This window comes from Acipenser ruthenus, chromosome 3 (genome assembly GCF_902713425.1).
Source record: "Acipenser ruthenus chromosome 3, fAciRut3.2 maternal haplotype, whole genome shotgun sequence".
Taxonomy (NCBI): Eukaryota; Metazoa; Chordata; class Actinopteri; order Acipenseriformes; family Acipenseridae; genus Acipenser; species Acipenser ruthenus.
The window spans coordinates 49,679,072-49,703,184 of NC_081191.1; the positions used below are offsets into that span (position 1 = coordinate 49,679,072).

General features: G+C 37.9%; 1 protein-coding gene across 6 annotated transcripts in view; it reads left to right on the forward strand.

Moving 5' to 3' along the window:
- Positions 1 to 24,113, forward strand: part of topaz1 (testis and ovary specific TOPAZ 1) — a 97,174-nt gene that overhangs the window by 31,117 nt on the left and 41,944 nt on the right. For all 6 annotated transcript variants that reach the window (XM_059013369.1, XM_059013344.1, XM_059013351.1 and 3 more), the window contains 3 exons: positions 3,331 to 3,470; positions 4,052 to 4,093; positions 4,572 to 4,639. In XM_059013369.1, the coding sequence (XP_058869352.1) occupies positions 3,331 to 3,470; positions 4,052 to 4,093; positions 4,572 to 4,639 (250 nt within the window). The remainder of the gene's footprint in view (positions 1 to 3,330; positions 3,471 to 4,051; positions 4,094 to 4,571; positions 4,640 to 24,113) is intronic.

The window sequence follows — 24,113 nt, forward strand, 5'->3', positions numbered from 1 at the left end:
CCGTATCTCTACCTGTCTGTCTGCTATCTCCTCCTGGATGCACTTGCATCACCTCAAACTCAACCTCTCTAAATATGACCTAATTTTCTTACTCTCCTCCTCCTCCTCCTCCTCCTCCTCCTCCTCCTCCCCCCTCCTGATCTCTCTATCTCCATTCCTCTGGAATCTACCACACTCTCTACCTCCTCCTCAGCTAAGAACTTCAGAGTCACCCTAGACCCCTGCCTCTTATTCCCAGCACATCTCCACTCTGACACGCACTTGCCAATTCTTCCTGAGAAACATACAAAGAAACCGACCTTTCCTCACCAACTACGCCGTCCAGGCCCTGTTACTCTCCCGCCTATACTACTGCAACTCCCTCCTGGCTGGCCTCCCTGCGTCCGCCACCTGTCCGCTCCAGCTCATCCAGAACTCCGCTGCTCACCTGGTGTTCTCTCTGCCTCGCTTCTCCCACGCAACTCACTGCTCCGCTCACTCCACTGGCTCCCGATCACCGCTCGCATTCAGTTCAAGACTCTTGTACTTGCCTACAGATGCCTTGACCAGACTGCACCCAGCTACCTCCAGACCCTCATCTCTCCCGACACCCCCACTCAACCTCTCCGCTCCTCCTGCACTAGAAGACTAGCTGTACCTCCTCTACGCTCCCCTGCCTCATTGTATTTTATCTTGCTCTTAATTGTATTATTACTTGTACTGTGATTCTTGAAATATATTTGTTTAAAACTGTAAGTCGCCCTGGATAAGGGCATCTGCTAAGAAATAAATAATAATAATAAAATAATAATAAAAACTTGTTTAAAGTAATCATGTAATATATTTGCTATCTTTTTTCTCTTTGTCTATGATTTTGCCATTTGTATCTCCTTAGACATTTAACCTTCTCTTTGAATGTTCTCTTGCTGTTATAATATTGGAACAACTTTTTAGAATTGGTTTTAGTTTAATTGTTGTTTAAATTAACCTTTAAGAAACACTATTCTAAAAACATTATACTATCCAAAAATGTGTTCAATATTTATATAGTTGTATCTTCATTAGCAACTTTTAATTACAACCATAAATATAAACATTTCAGTATATACTTTGATGTGTACATATTAATTGTTTATTATTATTATTATTATTATTATTATTATTATTATTATTATTAACTTTGTAGGTAATTCTTTGCAATGTTAAAACATTGTTTGCTTATTTAGGGTTTATTTGCATAGAAAATACTAATCAGGGCTGTCAGTATCAGCATGTAATATAAAGAGTGTGTGTGGTTTAAACGCTGACTTTGCAAAGTGTTTAAACGTTCGTAAAAATTTACCAAAAGCACATCCCTACCAAATAGCTCTTTTTGTTTTTTGTTTTTTGTTTCATCACTCCACAAAACCTTCATCATTCAAATGCCGTTTTGCAGACTTTAAGTGATTGTCCTTGTGATGTTTTCCTAAGGCTTTTTCCTTGGCCTGCGACTATTGAGACCTTCACCACGCAATACTCGAACCTATGGTTGAAATGTAAACCCCAGTCCCAATTGCAGCCAATTGACTTGTATCTGTGGCAGTCAATCTCGGATTGTTATTAACCTTCCTCACAATTCTTCTACTTGTTCTTGGTGAAAGAACCTTCTTTCTTACAGACCGAGAGAGCATTGTTACAGTACCATGTGTCTTGTAATTCTTGATAATAGAAACAATAGTTGACATTGGGATACTCAAATGCTTGGGAATCTTCCTGCATCCTTCTCCAGCTTTATGACAATAAGTTATTATCTTCAGATAGCTCTTTACTTTTTCCCATGTTGACTTATTGGTAATGACAGGGATGACTACAACTGTGTGTGTGATATATAAAATAAATTGGGACAAACTAAAACTTGTTCTGGAAAAAATACAAAATGGTTTGTCTGGCAGTATTTTGGAATTCATGTGGAGGAGTCTGGAACAGCCCAACCTGTTTGTCATACTTCTTTCAAGGTGATACCGTGCAAAGGTAGAAATTTGTGTCGGTAGGATTAAAAATGTTTTGAATATGTAAGATACTCTGAACTATCTGAAATACAGCAAATAAAAATACTTTAGATGAATTATTGCTGCATGTTTTAAATGAACAAACACAAATTCAAGTCAAATTATTATGAATGTAAAGTATATTGTATTTTTTTGTTTGAAAATAAACAACCCAGAATATATATATATATATATATATATATATATATATATATATATATATATATATATATATATATATATATATATATATATATATAATATTTTTTTTTACTAGTTTCATAATGTTAACCATTTATTATTGCATTTTAGAAGAGGCAAACATAGCTGACAATATGTTAGTGTTCTTCCTACAACCCGTGTTGTCATATCTTGATGTGCTTATTTCACAGGAGAGTGGTCATCCATGGTAAAAGACTTAAGTGGACAATCAAGTCTGGTCTTAACACAAGAACAGTTTGACCCATTTTGCATTTAAAAGGTTAATTAATCTTCCGTTGTAAATCATATGTGTATGTCTGTCAGTTTTTGACTTTTCCTAAATATATTAATTAAATATCCTGACTGCGTTTGATAGCCAGAATTGCAAAAATGATAGTTATAAACAATTCTACCTAGAACCTCCACGTGGGTCAATTTGACCCATGCATTACAATACATGTCGTGTTTTTTTTTTTTTTTTTTTTTTTTTTTTTTAATAACGCAAGATATTCTATTTTTGTAAATGCAGCAAACAAGACACGTCTCCTCCTAGCACACGTGTTTTTTTTTGGTTTTTTTTTAAATGTCAAGCCTTTGTTTGTAGACTGACTGCAAGACAGATTGCTAGGATTGTGGATTTGTCAAGATGCAAACTCAGTCAAGCCTAGTTGCTTATTTTTCAATGTAGCTGGAGACCACAATCCTTAATTTTGTTCCACAAATGCAACTGGGAATATATCAGAAGGAAATATTTAATCCTGAAAGTAGTCATTTTGATTGGAATACGGCAAGCTGCACTCAGATGCATACAGCAAACTGAAATGACAGGTAGGATAACAACTTATGTGCCTAATATGAAACGTATGTTATATATTCTTTTTTTATATTACTTTTAGGGAAAAAAAAACAAAAACATTTCGGTTTTACAGGTTTGTATGTACCAGTTTACACGCTCCTCCATAGAGTACAATGCAGCCGTCGTACCGGAAGTAGTGTTGTTTTATTTTTATGTTTTAATGTTAGTTTAGGTTTCTTAATCTAATGGTACTTTTCAAATCTTTCCCATGTCACCAAATGTTCAATTTGTCAATTTCCAGTAATATTTAATCTACAAATATTTCAGATGAGAAAAGAAGTCTGATGCCTGATGGGGATTCTTCTATTGCCCATAGCACAGAGTGGTCAGTAGAGGGGCCTTTTTCTGGATTGGATGGCTTCCAGATGGATAATTCTGTGAAAGAACAAAAAGTGCCTCTCCTTTCAGTAAGTAAGGAGGGGATGGCACACTTATTTTGTTTATTTTTTATGATGAAACAAAAAGCACAGCATTCTAATATAACTGACGCAATTTGCTTTTTTGCTTTAAACCTTTATCCTTCAGTAGAGACCAATTAAACTTTTACAGCACTGTAAAATAATAAGGTACCATAAGGTTCTTTTATAGCGTTACACAAAATAACTGCAAAGTAAACACTAAAATCTAGAGAAAAGCTACGTGTTTAATTTGGTCTAAAAATGAGCTCTATGTCATTCAGTTTTGGGAGGTTCAGTGTAACCGATGTAAGGGATTCCGGGTCAAGGTAATATGACATCAAACCTGATTTCTGAGTTCAGAACTCTTACTGAGGTTATGGAAAGCTTGGTAAGTCAGCAGCAGAATTTTAAAGCGAAACTAAAATGAGCTGGAAACCAGAGACTCTTGACATCAGCAGCTACACAGACGCATTACTGGAAACGCAATTACTTAATTAGGTTACTGTTACAGCTAATTGCAGTTTCAATTATGGGTAACCCCCTTTTTATATGATTTAATATACATTCATATGTTTCTTTACTATTGCCAGGTTCCAGGACCAGTACCCATGGACCTAGACACAGAGAGTCAAGTAAGCCTTACTCATATAAACCAATGGTTCTTTTTCTGCCACTGGCACATTTCTGTATTTGGCAAAATGTTGAGGGCATTATCATTTTCTGTCTTGATATTGAACTACTTATTCAAAATGTGTTAAATAAAAAGATTAAAATAAAGATTCATCAAATGTAAAGACTGAAATAGAGATTAATCAGGTGGAACAAAAGCACAGATTGAGAGTACAGAGTAGAAGATTGTAATGACTTCAGTTCCCCCACTAAATTCAGTATTCCAGTTTGTCAGCTGATGTGAGCACAAATTTGCTTTGAGCTCCACTGATAAACATTCAGCTCATGTTAGCCGTTAGGTACTTTATTTAATGTATGCTGACTAATGGACATGTACATTGCTAGAAGTACAACTGTCATTGTAATGGGTTAATTTATTCATCTGAAATTGACTCTGGGAACCTGACTTTGTTTGTTTTTGTTTTTATCCTCATTTTACAGGACCCTGTTGTATTTGAGAATTGTGCAAGCAAAGTGGGTACAGGACAGTGGAATGAGTCTGATCTGAGGTAAGAGAGAATTTCATTATGTAAATACCAATTTTTTATTATTGCGTCCTTTAAATTACTCTCGATAGGACCCTAATGTTAATATGGACAAGATCACATGAGTTTTAGAGTGAGGTCATAATTAACGCATATTTATTTAACCCTTTGCGGTCCTGGTCCGACATTGCAATTTTCCCTTTCCGGTCAGTCCGACCCTGTCGGACATCATCAAAAAGACGTAAAAAACAGGTCTCTAGTCGTTTTTTCTCCGGAAAAAGCCGAGAAAACCATTCAATGGCAGAGTGAGACCGATAGGAGCCGAGAAAAGCCGAAAAAAAAGAACAAAAAAGGGCTGTATCTCATGAATACAGATAGCCCCGACACCACATAGATAACACGGACATAAACAAACAAGATAGCTTTTTCTGCATCCAGCGCTCAAAGAATATCACAGCAGAGCTTTTTTTAGATGTTGTTATAGTAATAAAATAATGACTTGGATCTCATTATTGAGGAGTTTGTTTATAAAACGAGTGATCAGGAGATGATTTATCGGTATGCAGTACTATGTAGAGGTATGTGAAAAATACAGCGAACAAGGGGTGGGGAGGGGCTGGAGATGCAGTACTGAGTGTCCTGTTGATATGCAGTGCCTTTTAAACCTGTTTTACTGTGGAAAAACATTTTTAAACCGAGCATCTAAAATAAACTGCGCGTGTGACAATAAATTGGACCTGACGCGCCTGATAATCGCTGAATAAATGGACCACTAAGGGTTAATGTTTCTATTTTAGTTTTACCTCTCCTTTGTTGAATTCATTCCCTGTGTTAGGGATGTCACTGTATAAAACTTTGACAGTGTGGTAACCGTTAAAAAAATATACCACGGAAGGGACTCCCAAGTGGCGCATCCAGTAAAGGTGCTCTGTGTGGAGTGCAGGATGCGCCCTGTAGTCTGGACGTCACGAGTTCGAGTCCAGGCTATTCCTTTGCCGACCGAGGACGGGAGCTTCCAGGGGGCGGCACTCAATTGGCCGAGTGCCGCCCGGGGGGAGGGAGGGCTAGGTCGGCCAGGGTGTCCTCGGCTCACCGCGCACCAGCGACCCCTGTGGTGTATATATATATATATATATATACTGTATGTGTATATATATATATATCTATATATATATATATATATATATATATATATATATATATATATATATATATATATATATATATATATATATACATACAGTGTGTGTATGTGTATAATATATATATATATATATATATATATATATATATATATATATATATATATATATATATACATACAGTGTATATATATATATATATATATATATATATATATATATATATATATATATATATATATAATATACACCACGGTTATCGTCGTGCCGCGGTATAATGTCATTTTTTTGTAATTTAGTTTTTAAATGGCTATTTAAAGAAATACACTGTGGTCAAGTCATTTTTTAACAAATAACTTTTAAAGTTTTTAAACAAATCTTAATGTTAAATTGCCGTAGTTAAATTTCTGCTACAACACTTGGAAAATAAAAAGTTTCCATCAATTTGAAAAACAAAATATTACAGCAGTATGTCTATTTAATACCATACTAATGAACTGGTCTGGCTTTGAATTCTCCATTTTCAAATGAAAAAGGTGCTATACATTTTACAACAAATCAAAATTAGAGGCAGGGGGTTGTCTGAATACATTTGCACACACCTACATATGTAATAGAATATTGAACGTGTAAATAAATAAAAAAATGTTAATGTACAGCAAGTTATTTTAACAAGAAGGAAGTTCGCTAGTCAGTATACTGTTAACAGCAACACGACTGCATACTTATTTTATTACAGTATCTGAGTTAAACGGAACAGCAAGGCGCACATGTTGCAGATATGAGGATTTACATTTTAAATCAGCGATGTTTATTAGGCAGTCACATTGTCTAGATCTTCATAAAAGAAAATTCAAATGTCCTCTTGTGGATGTATTTAATCACAATGCATACTGTATGTTCTACTTCGTAAAGATTAGAGTGATTCCACTAAAAACAGGTTTAAAAAAAAAAGTGGTGAAAACGCACTTTCTGTATGCTAACAGCCTGATTTTCAAGAGGTAACATAAACACTAGGTTGCAAAGGGGGGTAGGGTATCTACAGTAATAAAGTACACATGCTACATAAAAACAGAATTTGATTTATATTTTCAACATCCCACATCAGTTAGCGAAAGCATAATACAGTAAATGTCGTCTCTCACAGCAGGTGCTGATGCGATCAGCGATAAGTTGAAACCATGAACGCCTGCCCTTGCATAGTATTGCTTAGTGCCAATTGGTTAAAATGCTAAGCAAGCACCCGCATGGCAATTGGCTGAAACATGTGCTGCATCACTGTTTTGCACATTCATAAACTAAAATTATCGGGAAACAAACAAACAAAACTCTAAAATGCCGGTGCGGCTCACCGCTGGACAAACAGTGAATACAGAAACGCGCCGATACCATGAACTCAGTAATCGTGATATAGAAAAAATGGTTATGGTTGCGGTTTCAAAATCGTGGCAGTTTATACCACTGTTTACTGTAAAACCGGTATATCGTGACATCCCTACCCTGTGTGCAAATGTCATTGTAAGTGATTTGGTTCAGTATATTGAACACCTTAAGACCAGTGTTAGACTCGCGGGTGGCCGTGGTCCACTTAGTTTTTTGGAAGGGTGAACACAGTCCACTCGCTGTTTTTGGTGTAACAGCGTTTTTCACACTCCATCTTCATTGTTATTTATCTTGAATAGTAGCCTATTTTATTTTCCCCCAGTACTTAATCGTTTAATTATGCAGACGCAACTTTCCCTTATTACGTCTGTGTGTGCCGTCTTGCTAAACAGTCACGATTGTCTTCTACTGAAATTGACAAGTGGCACTGTGAACTGAGTGATGATTTTAGAGGGCGAATTTTAAATAAATTATATATATATATATATATATATATATATTATATATATATATATACAGACGTGCTCAAATTTGTTGGTACCCCTCCACAAAAAAAGAAGAATGCACAATTTTCTCTGAAATAACTTGAAACTGACAAAAGTAATTGGCATCCACCATTGTTTATTCCATATTTAATAGAAATCAGACTTTGCTTTTGATTTTTTATTCAACATAATATTGTAAATAATAAAACAAATGAAAATGGCATGGACAAAAATGATGGGACCGCTAACCTAATATTTTGTTGCACAACCTTTAGAGGCAATCACTGCAATCAAACGTTTTCTGTAGTTCTCAATGAGACTTCTGCACCTGTTAACAGGTAGTTTGGCCCACTCTTCCTGAGCAAACTGCTCCAGTTGTCTCAGGTTTGATGGGTGCCTTCTCCAGACTGCAAGTTTCAGCTCTTTCCATAGATGTTCGATAGGATTCAGATCAGGACTCATAGAAGGCCACTTCAGAATAGTCCAATGTTTTGTTCTTATCCATTCTTGGGTGCTTTTAGCTGTGTGTTTTGGGTCATTATCCTGTTGGAGGACCCATGACCTGCGACTGAGACAGAGCTTTCTGACACTGGGCAGTACGTTTCGTTCCAGAATGCCTTGATAGTCTTGAGATTTCATTGTGCCCGGCACAGATTCAAGGCACCCTGTGCCAGGTGCAGCAAAGCAGCCCCAAAACATAACCGAGCCTCCTCCATGTTTCACTGTAGGTATGGTGTTCTTTTCTTTGAAAGCTTCATTTTTTCGTCTGTGAACATAGAGCTGATGTGACTTGCCAAAAAGCTCCAGTTTTGACTCATCTGTCCAAAGGACATTCTCCCAGAAGGATTGTGGCTTGTCAATATGCATTTTAGCAAATTCCAGTCTGGCTTTTTTATGTTTTTCTTTCAAAAATGGAGTCCTCCTGGGTCTTCTTCCATGGAGCCCACTTTCGCTCAAAAAGCGACGGATGGTGCGATCAGAAACTGACGTACCTTCACCTTGGAGTTCAGCTTGTATCTCTTTGGCAGTTATCCTTGGTTCTTTTTCTACCATTCGCACTATCCTTCTGTACACTCTGGGGTCGATTTTCCTCTTGCGGCCGCGCCCAGGGAGGTTGGCTACAGTTCCATGGACCTTAAACTTCTTAATAATATTTGCAACTGTTGTCACAGGAACATCAAGCTGCTTGGAGATGGTCTTGTAGCCTTTACCTTCACCATGCTTGTCTATTATTTTCTTTCTGATCTCCTCAGACAATTCTCTCCTTTGCTTTCTCTGGTCCATGTTCAGTGTGGTGCACACAATGATACCAAACAGCACAGTGACTACTTTTCTCCATTTAAATAGGCTGAATGACTGATTACAAGATTGGAGACATGTGTGATACTAATTAAAGAAACTAATTAGTTTGAAATATCACTATAATCCAATAATTTATTATCTTTTCTAAGGGGTACCAACAAATGTGTCCAGGCCATTTTAGAATATCTTTGTAGAATAAGCAATAATTCATCTCTTTTCACAGCTTCTTTGCTTTATTCTATGACATACCAAAGGCATGCAAGTATACATGATAAAATAGCTTTTAATTTCATCACTTTTCAGGAGGAATGAAGCATTATTTCAATGAGCTGCAAGGGTACCAACAAATTTGAGCACGTCTGTATGTATATATATATATATATATATATATATATATATATATATATATATATATTTAAAGAATGTTCACATAATAATGTGTTGATTTCAGTTAAGACAGTTCTAAAATAAATCAAGTGAAAATGAGTAACAGCTGACTTTTTTTTTTTCCCCCTTCCAAAACTGACAAACTACACCAGTGGCTCCCAAACCGGTCCTGGGGACCCAACGTGTCTGCTGGTTTTCATTCCAACCGAGCGCTCGATTTACTTAACTAAATTGTTGTTGCTCGTAACGCATCAGAGTAGAAAAATGCAACGTGTCTAAGACTTTTGCACAGCATTGTGTGTGTATGTGTATATGTATGTACATTGCCGAGAAAGTTTGAACCCCTTAGGATTTTCACATATTTCACACGTAAAATGTTATTAGATCTTAATCTAAGTCCTAATAATAGATGAAGATCTGATTAAACAAATGACACAAAAACATGATACTTTTTCAACATTTAGGCCCTGTCCACACTACATAACCGAACTTGAGAACCGTACTCAAAACCGTTCTAATTAATCCAGCTCAAAGTGTCCACACTGAAGTACTGTTTCATGTTTAGTCAGGCTTAATGCGTCCACACACTTTTAGAATAGTTCGGTTACAGTTCCTAACAGCGCAATGGACTGTGGGACTTTTAATACGATAGTAACCAACCACGCACTGTGTATTTACATCCTTGCAACTATGGCGCCCGTGCCCACAGAAGATATAGCGCTGCTAAGCATGAACATTCTGGGTTTCTTTATTAAAAACAGAAGGTATCAGCGATGGAGAAGGAAGCAACAGTCTCAGGCAAGCTTTGCATAGGCTCCGTCAACATGCCTTAAATATGAATTTTATTGTACAAAGTATGCTACTTTTGTGCTTGTGTTCTGATAGCCCCGTTGAGCGATCCATTTGGGTTAAACCACGAACATGTGCACATCCTTTGCACCTGCGTTGATAACGACAGGGTCGGCAACTTCTGTATGACCAAACAAACATTGTATGAACTGTGTGCACAGCTGTCAGACAGCATTAGTCGCCAGCGCACACACCTTCATATCCCAATCAGGCTGGACATGCGAGTGGCAATAGCTCTGTGGCGTTTAGCAACAAATGTGGAGTATCGAACTCTCTCGCATCTGTTTGGTGTTGGCCGCTCTACTGTCGGAAAAATTGTTATTGATGTTTGCAAAGCTATTGTCAAAATATTAATGCCCAGAGTTATACACTTTTATAACACAGATGATATTGTGGAAGGTTTCCAAAGAAAGTGGGGGTTCCCAAATTGCGTTGGTGCTGTCGACGGATGCCACTTCCCAATTCTATGCCCACCTTTCAGTGCCACAGAGTACTACAACCGTAAGTGCTACTGTTTGGTTGTGATGCAGGCAGGTGCCCTTTTCAATGGAATCACACGTGACATATGTGGTGTCACAGTACCTGTCGTAATACTTGGTGATCCGGCATACCCACTCCATGAAAAATCCTAATAGATCCCTTACAACAAAACAGATTTGTCAAATCAATTTACTGAACCAAATGTGAAGATGTACCATTCGATTTACAACTGTAAATGTAAATTATTCAACATTCTTATTGTGGCAGCTTTTATAGATTTAACAGTGTTTCTAAAAATAAATTTTTGTAAATAATTATGAATATTGTTCTTAAATTGTAGTTAGATTTATCATTTAGTCGATTTGTAACCCCTCTATCCAAGTAAAATAAAATAAGTGGGGAAATCAAATCCAAGGACCGTGACTGAAGTGCTAAATCATAACTTTTGCACTTGTCACAAACTGGTCCAGGTGAAGTCACTTTCCAATTCAGATAATGCACCCTGCTCGTCGCTATTGGCTGTTGATGGTTGAATGTGAAATGTGTTATACTGCTCATGCCTATTGTGGGTACTATTGTAGGCAGTTAATATATTCTTAAGAGCAATAAATTAGAGATACCTTTGATAGTCAAGATCTCGGTGGGACCTCTACAGTAAACAGTGTCCTATTATAATGTACAAACCCATTTTTAATATCGCTCTGTGAAAACGATGGTGGATTTACACAGTACAAGAAGCCAAAAATGGACCACATTCCAGACTGTTCAAAGTTCATAAATTGTGTTTGTTCAACATGAGCGAATGACTCAATACTGGGAATCTCCTCTTAGAAAGATGGTATTTATTAAGCATGCAACAAAATAAATTTGAAAATCACTCAAAACAGTTACACAATTAATGTCACATTAACAGCATTACAATGAGAACTAAGGTTTCAAAACAACAATTTACCAAAGAAATATTAGTACATGCGGACACTACAACAAGGGATCGCACAATACCTGAATAGATATTTTAGTACTGTATTGTTACCTAGCCTGGCAAGCAGTCACTTTCAGCTTTCTGTTACCTTGTGTTTCTCCGAGTGTCAGGGCCCCCAACCTTGATGGATAAATACTGAGAGCTGAGAGCTCCAGGTGCAGTCTTGTAGTTTCTTAGAGTCTGAGTGAGCAGGGATAGCGCAGGTCTGGGGCAGAGATAATGCAGGTCTGGGGTAGAGCTGGGGACTTAGATTAGAGGGCTAGAGCTGGGGACTCAGATTAGAGGGCCAACATAGGGGGGTAGAGCTGGGGACAGGGAGCTGGGGCTAAAGCAGGGGGTTTTATACTTTTCAAACAAAGAGATTATTTGAATTTCCCGCTGCATGCTCCGATTGGCTATTTTGTAGCGAATGGGCTTGCAATCTTGATTGATTGCTCCCCCCTTCCTCTGTCTGATTAGTTCTTATCATAATCTGGAAAGGGGAAACTTTTAAAACGTGCTCAACTTTTGCTAAATAATTCAGATTTTATTCTGAATTACCGTTATTTTTACCATAAGAAATTACATTTCTTTAGACACCAAACATGTCGGGTTGTGACTTTGGTTAGACATTGCAAACCGTTTAATTCTCTTAGGGATTTATTACCTGGGTTATTCTATACTTGTTAGGCAATTTAAGAATAAAAACGCTTGCATCTTGTACTCATAGTGGTATTAAATCAATATGATGTGAAATTTGTCTTAAATCTCTAAATCTTTAAGTTATTTTTCTCTCTTTTCAGACTCCCAATGCTAAACTACCTCTCTCACTAGACGGGTTAATTAAATCATGGAGACGGTTTTGATTAGCCTTTTGTTTCCTGAATGCCTGGTGCATTCAAGGTGTTAGGTTGATCGTTATCTCTAGGCAAAGCTAGACAAATTAGATTAGAGTTCATTCAATGTAGATTCCTGATACAATATCATAAGAACATAACATAAAGTCCATGACATTTGCAATATATTTGAGATGACAATGTCTATAGAACCTACACTATCATACTGATATTGGGGGTGCTGTGTAGGTACAGGAGAAAGTGGGGGTTCCCAAATTGCGGTGGTGCTGTCGACGGATGCCACTTCCCAATTCTATGCCCACCTTTCAGTGCCACAGAGTACTACAACCGTAAGTGCTACTATTTGGTTGTGATGCAAGCAGTCGTGGATTACCGACTTTGCTTCACTGACATTAATATTGTGTGGCCAGGAAAAGTACACGATGCTCGGGTGCTTAGAAACTCCACACTTTTTATCAAGGGGCAGGCAGGTGCTCTTTTTTTTGGTTCCATAACTAGGACAGTATAACGTTTGTATTTTCTATTCTGTAGTTTACTTATTTTTGAGCATTAATATCAAAATGTTTTGGTAACAAGTATTGTTTTCTTTTGATAGATAACAGGCATGTTTAATTGTTTTAGACCTATTGGTTAAAATCTTCCAGACTTTTTGCAGTAAGGCTTAAAGCAGAAGCAGAACATATAATCTCAAAACGGAATGTTGCTTACGATCCAATGTAAAAGTATTATTTTTTCCTGTTCGTTTTTTAAATTGCATAACGTGACATAAGTAGCAGATAATTAGATACTTGTATGATAATTGGCGCAGAAGACAATTTCTTGTTAATTGTATTTAAAGTTATATAGTAGCTTAGTATAGAACAATCAAGTAAGCTATTGGTTCAAATCTTGTAAAAAAAATAAATAAATAAATCCTTAGTGTACCAATTACAATTTTTTTCTTCAAAGCCCAAAAGAGCACTGTTTGACCTGCCAGTGTACCTTGTATGCACTTAAAAGGATGTATTCTGCCCTATATTAAGAGGTACATGTTGCTTAACTCATTTTGAACCATTTCTGTTCTTAATTAAACTTATTTACAACACAATGTGCCTTTACCTTCATATCTAGACTGATTCTATTCGCCTGATTTTTATTTCAAACAGAGCTGATACATTACCTTGATTGCAGTCGCCTAACTAATTTATCGTTGGGCTTTTATTTTCCCCACTAGTTAACAGGTATAATGCGTTCTTTTGTGATAAAATACCCAGTGATAGCAAGAACCTCATTTATAATCTCCTTGATTTGTAGTTTAAAAAAAAAAAAAAAGTTTTCTCTTTTAGAATGCAGAGACGACTGTTAATAATTGACGTTTAAAGGGAGATAGAGATTTGGAAAATAAAAACCAAAACGTTCAAGCCCTGTGCCAACAATAGATATAAATGATATTCTGTTATTCAAAGCAGGTCTGCAGCAAGTACCCTAAACAAAAAAAGAAAAAAACACAGTTAGAAGGTTGATCAATCGTTTATTTACTGACAGAAACAGAACACCCCAAATACACTTAAAGCACCGAGTAGATATACAACAGTATTGGGTGCCACAAGGAATCCATTTCTGGGTTTGTTGTTGGTTATTTTTAACCTTGCTTGTTTGCTACCTCCATTGGTTACTGTATTGCCAAAATGCCCGCCCATCCCCACTGTGAAAAAACCAAATAAAACAAAAACATTACACGTTTTATTTTTGTCTCTACAAACATTTTTGTCTGTGTAGACTTGCACCGTTTAAAAAAAGCATGAAAAACAATAGTCTTCCTAATAGATCCCTTACAACAAAACAGATTTGCCAAATCAATTTACTGAACCAAATGTCAAGATGTACCATTCGATTTACAACTGTAAATGTAAACTATTCAACATTCTTATTGTGGCAGCTTTTATAGATTTAACAGTGTTTCCAAAAATACATTTTTGCAAATAATTGTGAATATTGTTCTTAAATTGTAGTTAGATCATTTAGTCGATTTGTAACCCCTCTATCCAAGTAAAATAAAATAAGTGGGGAAATCAAATCCAAGGACCGTGACTGAAGTGCTAAATCATAACTTTTGCACTTGTCACAAACTGGTCCAGGTGAAATTACTTTCCAATTCAGATAATGCACCCTGCTCGTCGCTATTGGCTGTTGATGGTTGAACGTGAAATGTGTTATACTGCTCATGTCTATCATACTGATATTGGGGGTGCTGTGTAGGTACAGGAGAATGAGAGGTATATGCAACGGGAAAAGCAGGTCCTGGTCTAGCAGCCAGCACTTACAACATTGATTGAAACATTTTTAAATTTTGTTCTGCTTCAAATTTTCTAATCCTCTCTCCCATTTCTCGATCAGCTTTAGCTCACTCATTCTCCTGACGCACCATTGCCTCATGTTGTTCTATTAACATATTTCTTGTAGGTAAAAGCACAGCCTCCATCTATCTTTTAATGTGATTTAAATTTAGTTTTTTTGCGAAGGTTTGATAAACCCTCTGATCCGCCACTACGATGCCTCGACCCTGAAGCTTGCAAGGTACCTGTATTGCTGGAAGACGCTGATGCTTCAGTGCAGTGATCAGTGTCTGATACCGTTTTACTTGTGACATCTAGGGAATCGCTGGTGCTGTCCATGTCATGAGTAACCTCAGCTGAAAATATAACAATTTTAAACCTGGTAAGTGGATAGTAAATACGCTGTATTTTTAAAGTTATACTTAATAAGAAGCTATTGGCAACGATTGCATTGCATAATTACAATGCTTTAAAATACAAATAAAAACAAATGGCAGACTTCAAAGGTAATATTAACCTGTTTAAACGCAGGGTACAGTTTATTTCAAGTGATGTTTAGCCCATATGCTTCGTAAAGCTGTAGTTTCCCTTAACCCAAAAGCATTGACTTTTATTATCTTTTTTCGTTCTAGTAATAAATCAGAAGTAGCCTATATTAATTGTAAGTGATAGGCTAGATCCTTTCTTTTGTTAAAAGTAAAATCAACAGAATAATGCCACTTGGTAGATTAAAGTGAACAGTTAGATTGTTTTTGTTTTTAAATTATCAATTGTAGAATGTGTAAAAACTTACTTAATTGGAAGTCAACACTGTCGGTGCCTTCAGTTTCTTCGAAACTAGTATTTTCCGAACTTTCCAGAACAACAGGTTGCGTTGTAGGTCTTGTACCGATATCTTGTAAATCCCTTCAAAAAAAGGACATGTTATTCTCCCTTTTCCAGATTGTCTGTTTTGATCTTTAACATCATGGTATCTACTTTTTCAGTTGTTTCAGTTTTACCCTGCATTGGTGAGGTGTTCTTTCAAAGCCTGCTTCTTGCATGCAAGCAGACATTTTATCATGTGTGCATTTCGTTTAGAACTCTGAAGTTCTTCTTGAACTAGTTCATTGCTCCAGATATCAATAAGTGGCTTGATTTCGGCATTTGACCACGTCGCGCCATGATCCACCATTTTACAACATACGCCTAAAAATAGTATGCCAGTATCTCAACTCCTTCAGGCACTTGTTACTGCTGTATTTGTAATGTCCACGCGCCAAACCATATCACAAAGCATTTTGGGATGTTGGAGGATACACAACAAAAATGTAGTACGGTATTACAGCATCCACACTTTTGATAAACTGCACTATCTGATGCGATCTAATTAGAAACGGACTCGAGACTACCTCCTGAGGTGGTCTCGAGTACGGTATTGAATGCTGCGTAATGTGGACTCAAACCGTATTTAGCACTTTTAAGCCGGCTTAAATGCAACAAATACGGTTTAAAGGCATAGTGTGGACAGGACCTTATTTATCCACAAATGATTCAACATTCAATATCTATGTATGAAAAAGTATGTGAACCTTTACATTCAGTAACTGGTGGCACCCCCTTGAGCAGCAATGACTTCACCTAAGCATTTCGTGTAACTGTTGGTCAGTCTCTCACATCGGTTTTGAGGAATTGTGGCCCATTCCTCCTTACAGAACTGCTTCAACTCGGTGACATTTGAGGGCTTCCTTGCATGGACAGCTCGCTTCAGGTCCTGCCACAACATTTCGATGGGGTTTAGGTCTGGACTTTGACTAGGCCATTCTAAAATGCGGAATTTCTTCTTCTGCAGCCATTCTTTTGTAGATCTGCTTGTATGTTTAGGATCATTGTCTTGCTTCATGACCCACTTTCGGTTCAGCTTCAGCTCACGGACGGATGGCCCGACATTGTCTTTTAGAATCTTCTTATACAATGCAGAATTCATAGTTGTGTCAATGATGGCAAGCCGCCCAGGTCCTGAGGCAGCAAAGCAGCCCCAAACCATCACACTCCCACCACCATGGTTGACGGTTGGGATGAGGTTCTTCTGTTCGAACGCAGTGTTTGGTTTTCGGCAAACATAACGTTTCTCATTGAGGTCAAAAAGTTCTACCTTTGACTCGTCTGTCCAGTGAACATTGTTCCAGAAGTCTTGTGGATCATCTATGTGCTCTTTGACGAACTTCAGACGGGCAGCAATGTTCTTTTTATACAGCAGTGGTTTCCTCCTGGCTATCCTTCCATGAACACCATTCTTGTTCAGTCTTTTTCTGATAGTTGAGTCATCAACACTCACATTAGCCAAGGCGAGAGTGGCCTGCAGATCCTTGGATGTTACTCTGGGGTTCTTTGTGACTTTCTTGATGATTTTCCGGTTTGTTCTTGGAGAGGATTTTGGTAGGACGACCGCTCCTGGGTAGAGTGACTGGTCTTGAACTTTCTCCATTTGTAGACTGTCTGACAGTGGATCGGTGGAAATCCTTAGAAATGGTTTTGTAACCCTTTCTAGACTGATGAGCATCAATAACTGTTTTTCTGAGGTCCTCCAGAAATTTCTTTTGATCGTGGCATGACATGTTCCCACACACCTGTATGGTGAAGACCAAACTCAAAGTTTTTCTGATCTTTTATATAGGGTGGGGCCTCCCAAACTCACCCCTGAAGATCTACCCAATTATTTAAACACCTGATCCTAATTATCCCTTTAATTGAGCAGATAAAACCAGGGGTTCACTTACTTTTTCACATACCCTGAATCTTAATTACTCATTGTTTGTCTAATTCATACATAATTGTTTCAAAAGACATGGAATTGGTTAATATAAACCCTATTGATTCAAGAAGGTTATCATGGTGGATACTATGGAATTTCCATAATTATCATTGGGGTTCACAAACTTTCTCGACCCACTGTATGTGTGTGTCCTTCCTTCCTTATAACGAACACCCGTTTTTAACGATCCCAACAGCAAGAACCGATTTTTTTCAATGCAAATGAACCCTATTAGAACGATCACGTACAGCAGCGTTGTAACGATGCTGCAAACTGACAGATAAATTTGGGGTGTCAGGAAGGGAAATACTCTTACCAATAAGAATAATCAAAATAAACAAAATAGCAGAGAAGAAACAATAAGAATATATAAGACTGAAATAAGCACCATTACCAGACTACAGATACCAGTGACACAGGGGCCACCTGACCTGCAACCTGAAGCAGAGTTAATATCAAGTAGAAAAAAAAGAATAGAAAGCAATTCATTACATTAACTATTTTACAGGCTTTTGTTAATAGAACTATACAAAGAGATAAAAAAACGGGACACCAAGGTTCTGAGGTAATTAATAGTTGTATTGTTTTCAGGGTTTCCCCTGGGTTCTAGATTTTTGTAGTCACTAGTGACTAATACTTTCTAAAAACATTAGTCACTCCAGATATTCAATAGTCACTACTGGCGCACAGCTCAAGTTTTCAAGGGTGTTATGAATCCTGTTTTTATTTTATACCTTAAATCACTGTATTGACCAAAACAATTATTTAATTAAACCATTTTAATAATGCTCTACAGTTTAAATAAATTGGTAATTTACAGCTGTAAAGTTTTAGAACATCAAAATTCAAGAACCAGATTTATTTGCCCTGAAAAGCTACATACAGACACAGAATGCATTATGAATTACTTATACCATGTATGTCTTTTTACAATAAAAAGAAAAAAAAACAGTGTTAGAATATTATTATATACAACCCATGAAAACAGAGTTTTTCAATAAGGCTGAAACTTTGCTGCTTGTTTTCTTTTTCTGTTATCTGACGCTTGTGAGCTTTGTTTGTTCTTTTTTTTCTGGTGTTCCGAATCCAAGTCTTCATTTTCTACAACTTGTTGTTCTGTTTGTTCTAGTCCACTCTTGCTGTGGCCGCGCTGAAAAAAAGAGTGGATTTTATTCTGCGACATTTTACAGTATTGGCTAACAGTTTTGTTTTTTAATTCGCGCACACAAGTTTACCGCAATCATGTATTTATATTGATGATAAAGTTATAGAAAAGAAGGCAAAGAAAAGTTCACTATCTACGCATCTCTACAGCTGACCTCAATACGAAAACATATTACTGGCATTTTTTAATTATTGGTGACTAAAACATACAGTACTGATGCTAATTAAAAAAGAATAATAAAAGGCTTACCTAGTATCAGTGTAATGGATGTCCCTGCTTGTTACCACACAAATCACTGATGATGGCAGGGAAATTGGAGAGAGCTTCAGTCGCAAGACATTTTTGGCGTTTTTAATCTTTGATGGTATTTCGTCTTGATCTCCCTTTGCTAGTAATGTACTAGTATTGAGCAAACAACCCACATTTTTTCACTGGATTGAAAGCTAAAAACTCTTACTACTCTCACACCAGACGTAACGGCTTGTCAAACTAGACCGCAAGACAATACTGCGGTTTCTGACTGGCCAAACATTCTGTATTTTGAAATGTAGTACTTAAGTTACAATAAACTTTAATCGGGTCATTGAAAAGAATAAATATCGACTTGCAGGCATGAACGCACACAGGAAATAAAATGAGTTAAAGACTAGGCTTTTAGTTTTTTAAACTTTAAAAGTGTTTTAAAGTTTTTGTATCCCAGACAGACTTCAGTAACCGCCCAACTGTTTATATTACATTTAAACAGGGCTTATTTAAAATGTACATATTTAATATGTAAATTAGCCGTGTGTGCACTGAACGCTCTGTCACAGCACATCAGTCTGGTGTTAGCGATTAAACGTTCATTACATGACAAAAGTTTGCAATAGATTGGCAAGTGGTACTAAATAAAATGCGTTGTCTGCCATTTCAGAATTTCTCGAGTACCTCCAGGGGTATGTGTACCCCAGTTTAAAAACTGCTAGAAGAAACCACATTACCAACAGATACAGTTTAATAGTAGTAGTATTTAAATGTCGTTGTCCTCACTGGTAAATTCTTCCAGCTTCCCCTTTTATTTTGACAATTTCCATATAAAAAGTGGCATTTTTATCTTGACATTTTTCATTCTTAGCCACCAAGTAAATATTATGGACAGTTTTCAAAACAATTGTTGCTTTATTTTTACACGTTGGTGTTGTTGATAATATGATAAACGCGTATATCTGCTTCAGGTTAAACGATGGCCCGTGTTACACAGAACACTACAAATAATGTCAAATATACACTATGTATTTCGTTGGTTTTGTGGATTTGCTATGTTTTTAACTTATTTTGATACTGCACATAATTATACAGTTTAGAAAATGCTACGTACCAAAACCATGCTGCACGTGAACTGTATTACATAATAATTTCCTTTATTCCGATTCCAGTGGTGTTTTCTCAATGCAAGATGTATTGTAGGCATATATACAGTGCCGTATAAAACCACATACTGTATATATATAATTGTATCATGCTCGTTATAGGCCTACTGGTGAAATGGTCAAGAGACAGTTGGTGCTTAACACAAACGGAATAATTTTGGCCCTGAATTTTAGCATTTTGGTCATAGAAAAGACGCATTTCACATATTTTATAATGTTACCGTAGGCTACTTTTTTTTTTTTTTTTTTTTAGTTAATGCGTTTTCGTTTCACAAATCTTCTGCACACAGTATTTTTAAGCACAACTATAATAATATTTCAACAGTCACTGCCGAAGCTTATTACTTATTCTTCCAGAAGTAATGGTCGGGTGTAACAGTGATACGAGGTTATGTTTGCGCCGGACCATGTTATTAACAAGCCTGATGACGTTGTCGTCCAGGCATTACTGTGAAACTGCCTGTAATCCGCGCATTCCACTGGACTGGAGAATAAAGACACGGGAGTTTAATTATGAAAATGCAAGTGTAAACAAACAAGTAAAAAAGATTAGCCTGTCGCCAGACATGTCATGGTAATACAAAATGCATTCATTTACTGCGTTTGGTCAGCGAAGGGGGACACACGAGCGCGTTAAGAGAATTTAAGGGGGACATTGGCGCAACGGCGCGGCCTAGCGCGAACACTGCGGATGCAAAGGTTTGAGCAGAACTCTGTAGTCATGAAAGCGCAGCAGCAGAAGCTGTCAGGTTGCAAAGAATAATGTGAGGCTGAAAGTTACAGCAGCACCGAGTACAGCCTCATAAAGCGGTCTGGGTTACCATGGTAACTGACACGCAACATGAAACTGAGGCGCTGAATGGCTGACTGCATTTACATCATCTACCACGGGATGAGAACGTTGCAGAGTCAATGAATCGATGAGGCTGAGGCGCTGATCTGATCAGCAGCAGTGACTGGTTTAGCGATACCTTCTTTTGAAGAACGAGACGTTGTGTGTGACTTTAACAAAAGGGATTTTTTTTTTATAGTACAAACAGAAACGATCGTGACGATTCCACATTTTTTTTTGTCGTCACTTTCAAAAAACATTTAGCCAATTACCAGAGTGATGAGCGACAGCGAAACCCCTGATTGTTTTCAGTCAAGGCCGCAGCACAAGCAACAGAATCGCAGTCCTAACCACTACCAATAAGTGTTTAAAAAGTAATTTTGTAAAGTAGTAATAGACAATAACACTAAGCACATTTAATTCCACACATGGGTTTTTAACCTAGACACCTAATAAGTAACAAAGTAGATATAATATCCAGTTAGGGTCGGAAAACTTTGCTTCGTTTTTGCCTTGCTCGGTTAAAAAATCCCGAACTACTGGAAGCAAAGACAAAAAACGCTCAAGTACACGTCCACGAGACAACCAACGAATCTCACTGTGCAGAATGATGTCGTTATACTCTGTATCGCAGTGACTGAGAAACTCGCAGAAGAGGCGGTGGTTTAAGGCTCGTGCATGCAAGTGGTTTACTGTTTTCACAACAAGATCCATGACTTGAGAGAGTTCCCCTTTTATCTTTGCAACCAGAGCCTCTTGGTGAATATGCAATGGTATGAACTAAACTGTCCAACACCTTTGGCTCGTCTGAGCAGTGACACTGCGCCGTTTTCACATCCAATCATTGAAGGCGCTCTGTCTGTACAAACTGAAACTAGCTCATTACACTGTACATTATGATCATCAAAGAAATCTGTCAGCTTATCACACACATCTCTCCCCCGAGTGTGGCCTTCAAGAGGCAGTAAACAGAGCATGTCCTCCCGAAACACACCATCTGACTGTTTTGGAAAACTTACCCATACATGCAATATTTTGGACATCGGTGGTTTCATCCAGTGCTATACTGAAGCAAGGCGCCTCGTTCAAGTCAGTTATCAGCTGTTCAGATACATCAGAATCAAGATCTTCGCATTGCCTTGTAGCTGTACTGTCCGATAGCTGCACGAGACGGATCTCTTTCAGTACTTTTTCTTTGTTTGGAAAGTTAGCATAAAGAATTTTAGCAGATTAAGTGAAGCATTCCTTTATGATTTCCGCGTCACTCAAAGCTTTATGTTTGAGTAAAGTCCATATAATTCGAAAAGACGCTTCAGTAACTACCGATTCCTGCCCAGTTGTCTGAGTTAACAACTGCTCCTGGTAATTCAGGGATGTTTTCAGTTTCTTTACTTGCTCTTTTCTAATTATAGATCCAATCGGAAAGCGGACTTAATAATCGCTGTGCATTTATTAAGTGCATGTCAGGCGCGTCAGGTCCAATTTATTTTCACACGCGCAGTTAATTTTAGACGTGCTGTTTTAAAAGTTTTTTTTTTCCACAGTCAAACGGGTTTAAAAGGCCCTGCATATCAACAAAGCACTCACTAGGCATCTCCAGCCCCGCCCCACCCTTTCGTTCGCTATAGCTTTCACATATGCAAATAAATCAATAATAATAATAGTCGTACATACCGATCAATCATCTCCTGATAACTCGTTTTATCACCAAACGCCTCAATAATGCAATCCAAGTCATTATTTTATTACTATAACATCTGAAAAAAGCTCTGCAAATGTCTGTGATATTCTTTGAGCGCTGATGCAATAACAGCCAGCTTGTTTCCTTATGGCCGCCGTTATCTGATGCCAGGGGCAAGTATGACTATTCATGAGATACGCCCCTTTATTTTTTTTATTTTTTATTTTTTTTGGCTTGTCTTGGCTGCTGTCGCTCCCACTCGGCCATTGAATGGTTTTCTCGGCTTTTTCCGGAGAAAAAACTACTAAGAAACCATTTTTTTGCGTCTTTTTGATGATGTCAGACAGGGTCCGACATTGGACCGGATAGGAATAATTGTAATGATGGACCAGGTCCGACATAGGACCGCAAACGGTTAAAGTTAAAGCAGTAGATAAAATGTTCTACGTTAATGGTGAGGCAATACCAACAGTGTCTGAGAAGCCAGTGAAAAGTCTTGGGAGATGGTACGACGGGGATCTAAAGGACACAGTTTGTGTGGGAATAGTTAAACAACAAGCAGCAGTGGAAGGGTTGAAGAGCATAAACAGCAGCGCTTTACCAGGCAAACTAAAACTCTGGTGCTTTCAGTTTGGTCTACTGCCAAGGCTGCTGTGGCCACTGACTGTGTACGAGGTTTCTTTGATAAAAGTAAAGAAGCTGGAAGCTTTAATGAGTTCATACATCAGGAAATGGTTGGGAGTTCCACGCTGCCTCAGCAGAGTGGGACTTTATGGTAAAGGAATACTGCAGCTACCTGTCTCCGCTCTAACCGAGGAGTTTAAGTGTGCCAAGGTCCGACTGGAAATGACATTAGTAGAGTCACGCGACAAATGCATAAGGGAGGCAGCACCTGTGTTGAAAACTGGAAGAAAGTGGGCGGCAAAGAAAGCCGTAGAATATGCAAAGGCTGCCCTTTGATTCGGTGATATCATGGGGCAAGTTCAACATGGAAGAGGGGGTCTTGGTCTCGGTTCAGCTCCTCCTACATGGCACAAGGCAGCCCCAGCTCAACGGAGGAAGCTGGTAGTCAATGAGGTACAAAAGCAGTAGGAGAGGATGAGGTGTGTAAAGGCCATTTCCCAGGCCAAGCAGGGAGAATGGATGAGATGGGAGAGTGTGGAACAACGCAAGATCGGCTGGCAAGACCTATGGACAATGGAACAGAGCAGGATCGGTTTCCTCATCAGGTCAACATATGATGTTCTCCCTTCACCACAGAACCTAAACCTCTGGGTAGGAGAGGATCCCTCATGTCCTTGTATTCATCACCTGCAACATTTAAGGCACATATTGACAGGATGTAAGGTGGCTCTTAGCCAAGGACTTGGCGCCATGACCAGGTGCTGCAATGTGTGGCCTTGGCATTGGAAGACAAGTGTAACATGACCAATAAGTTGCCACCAGTTCCATCAGA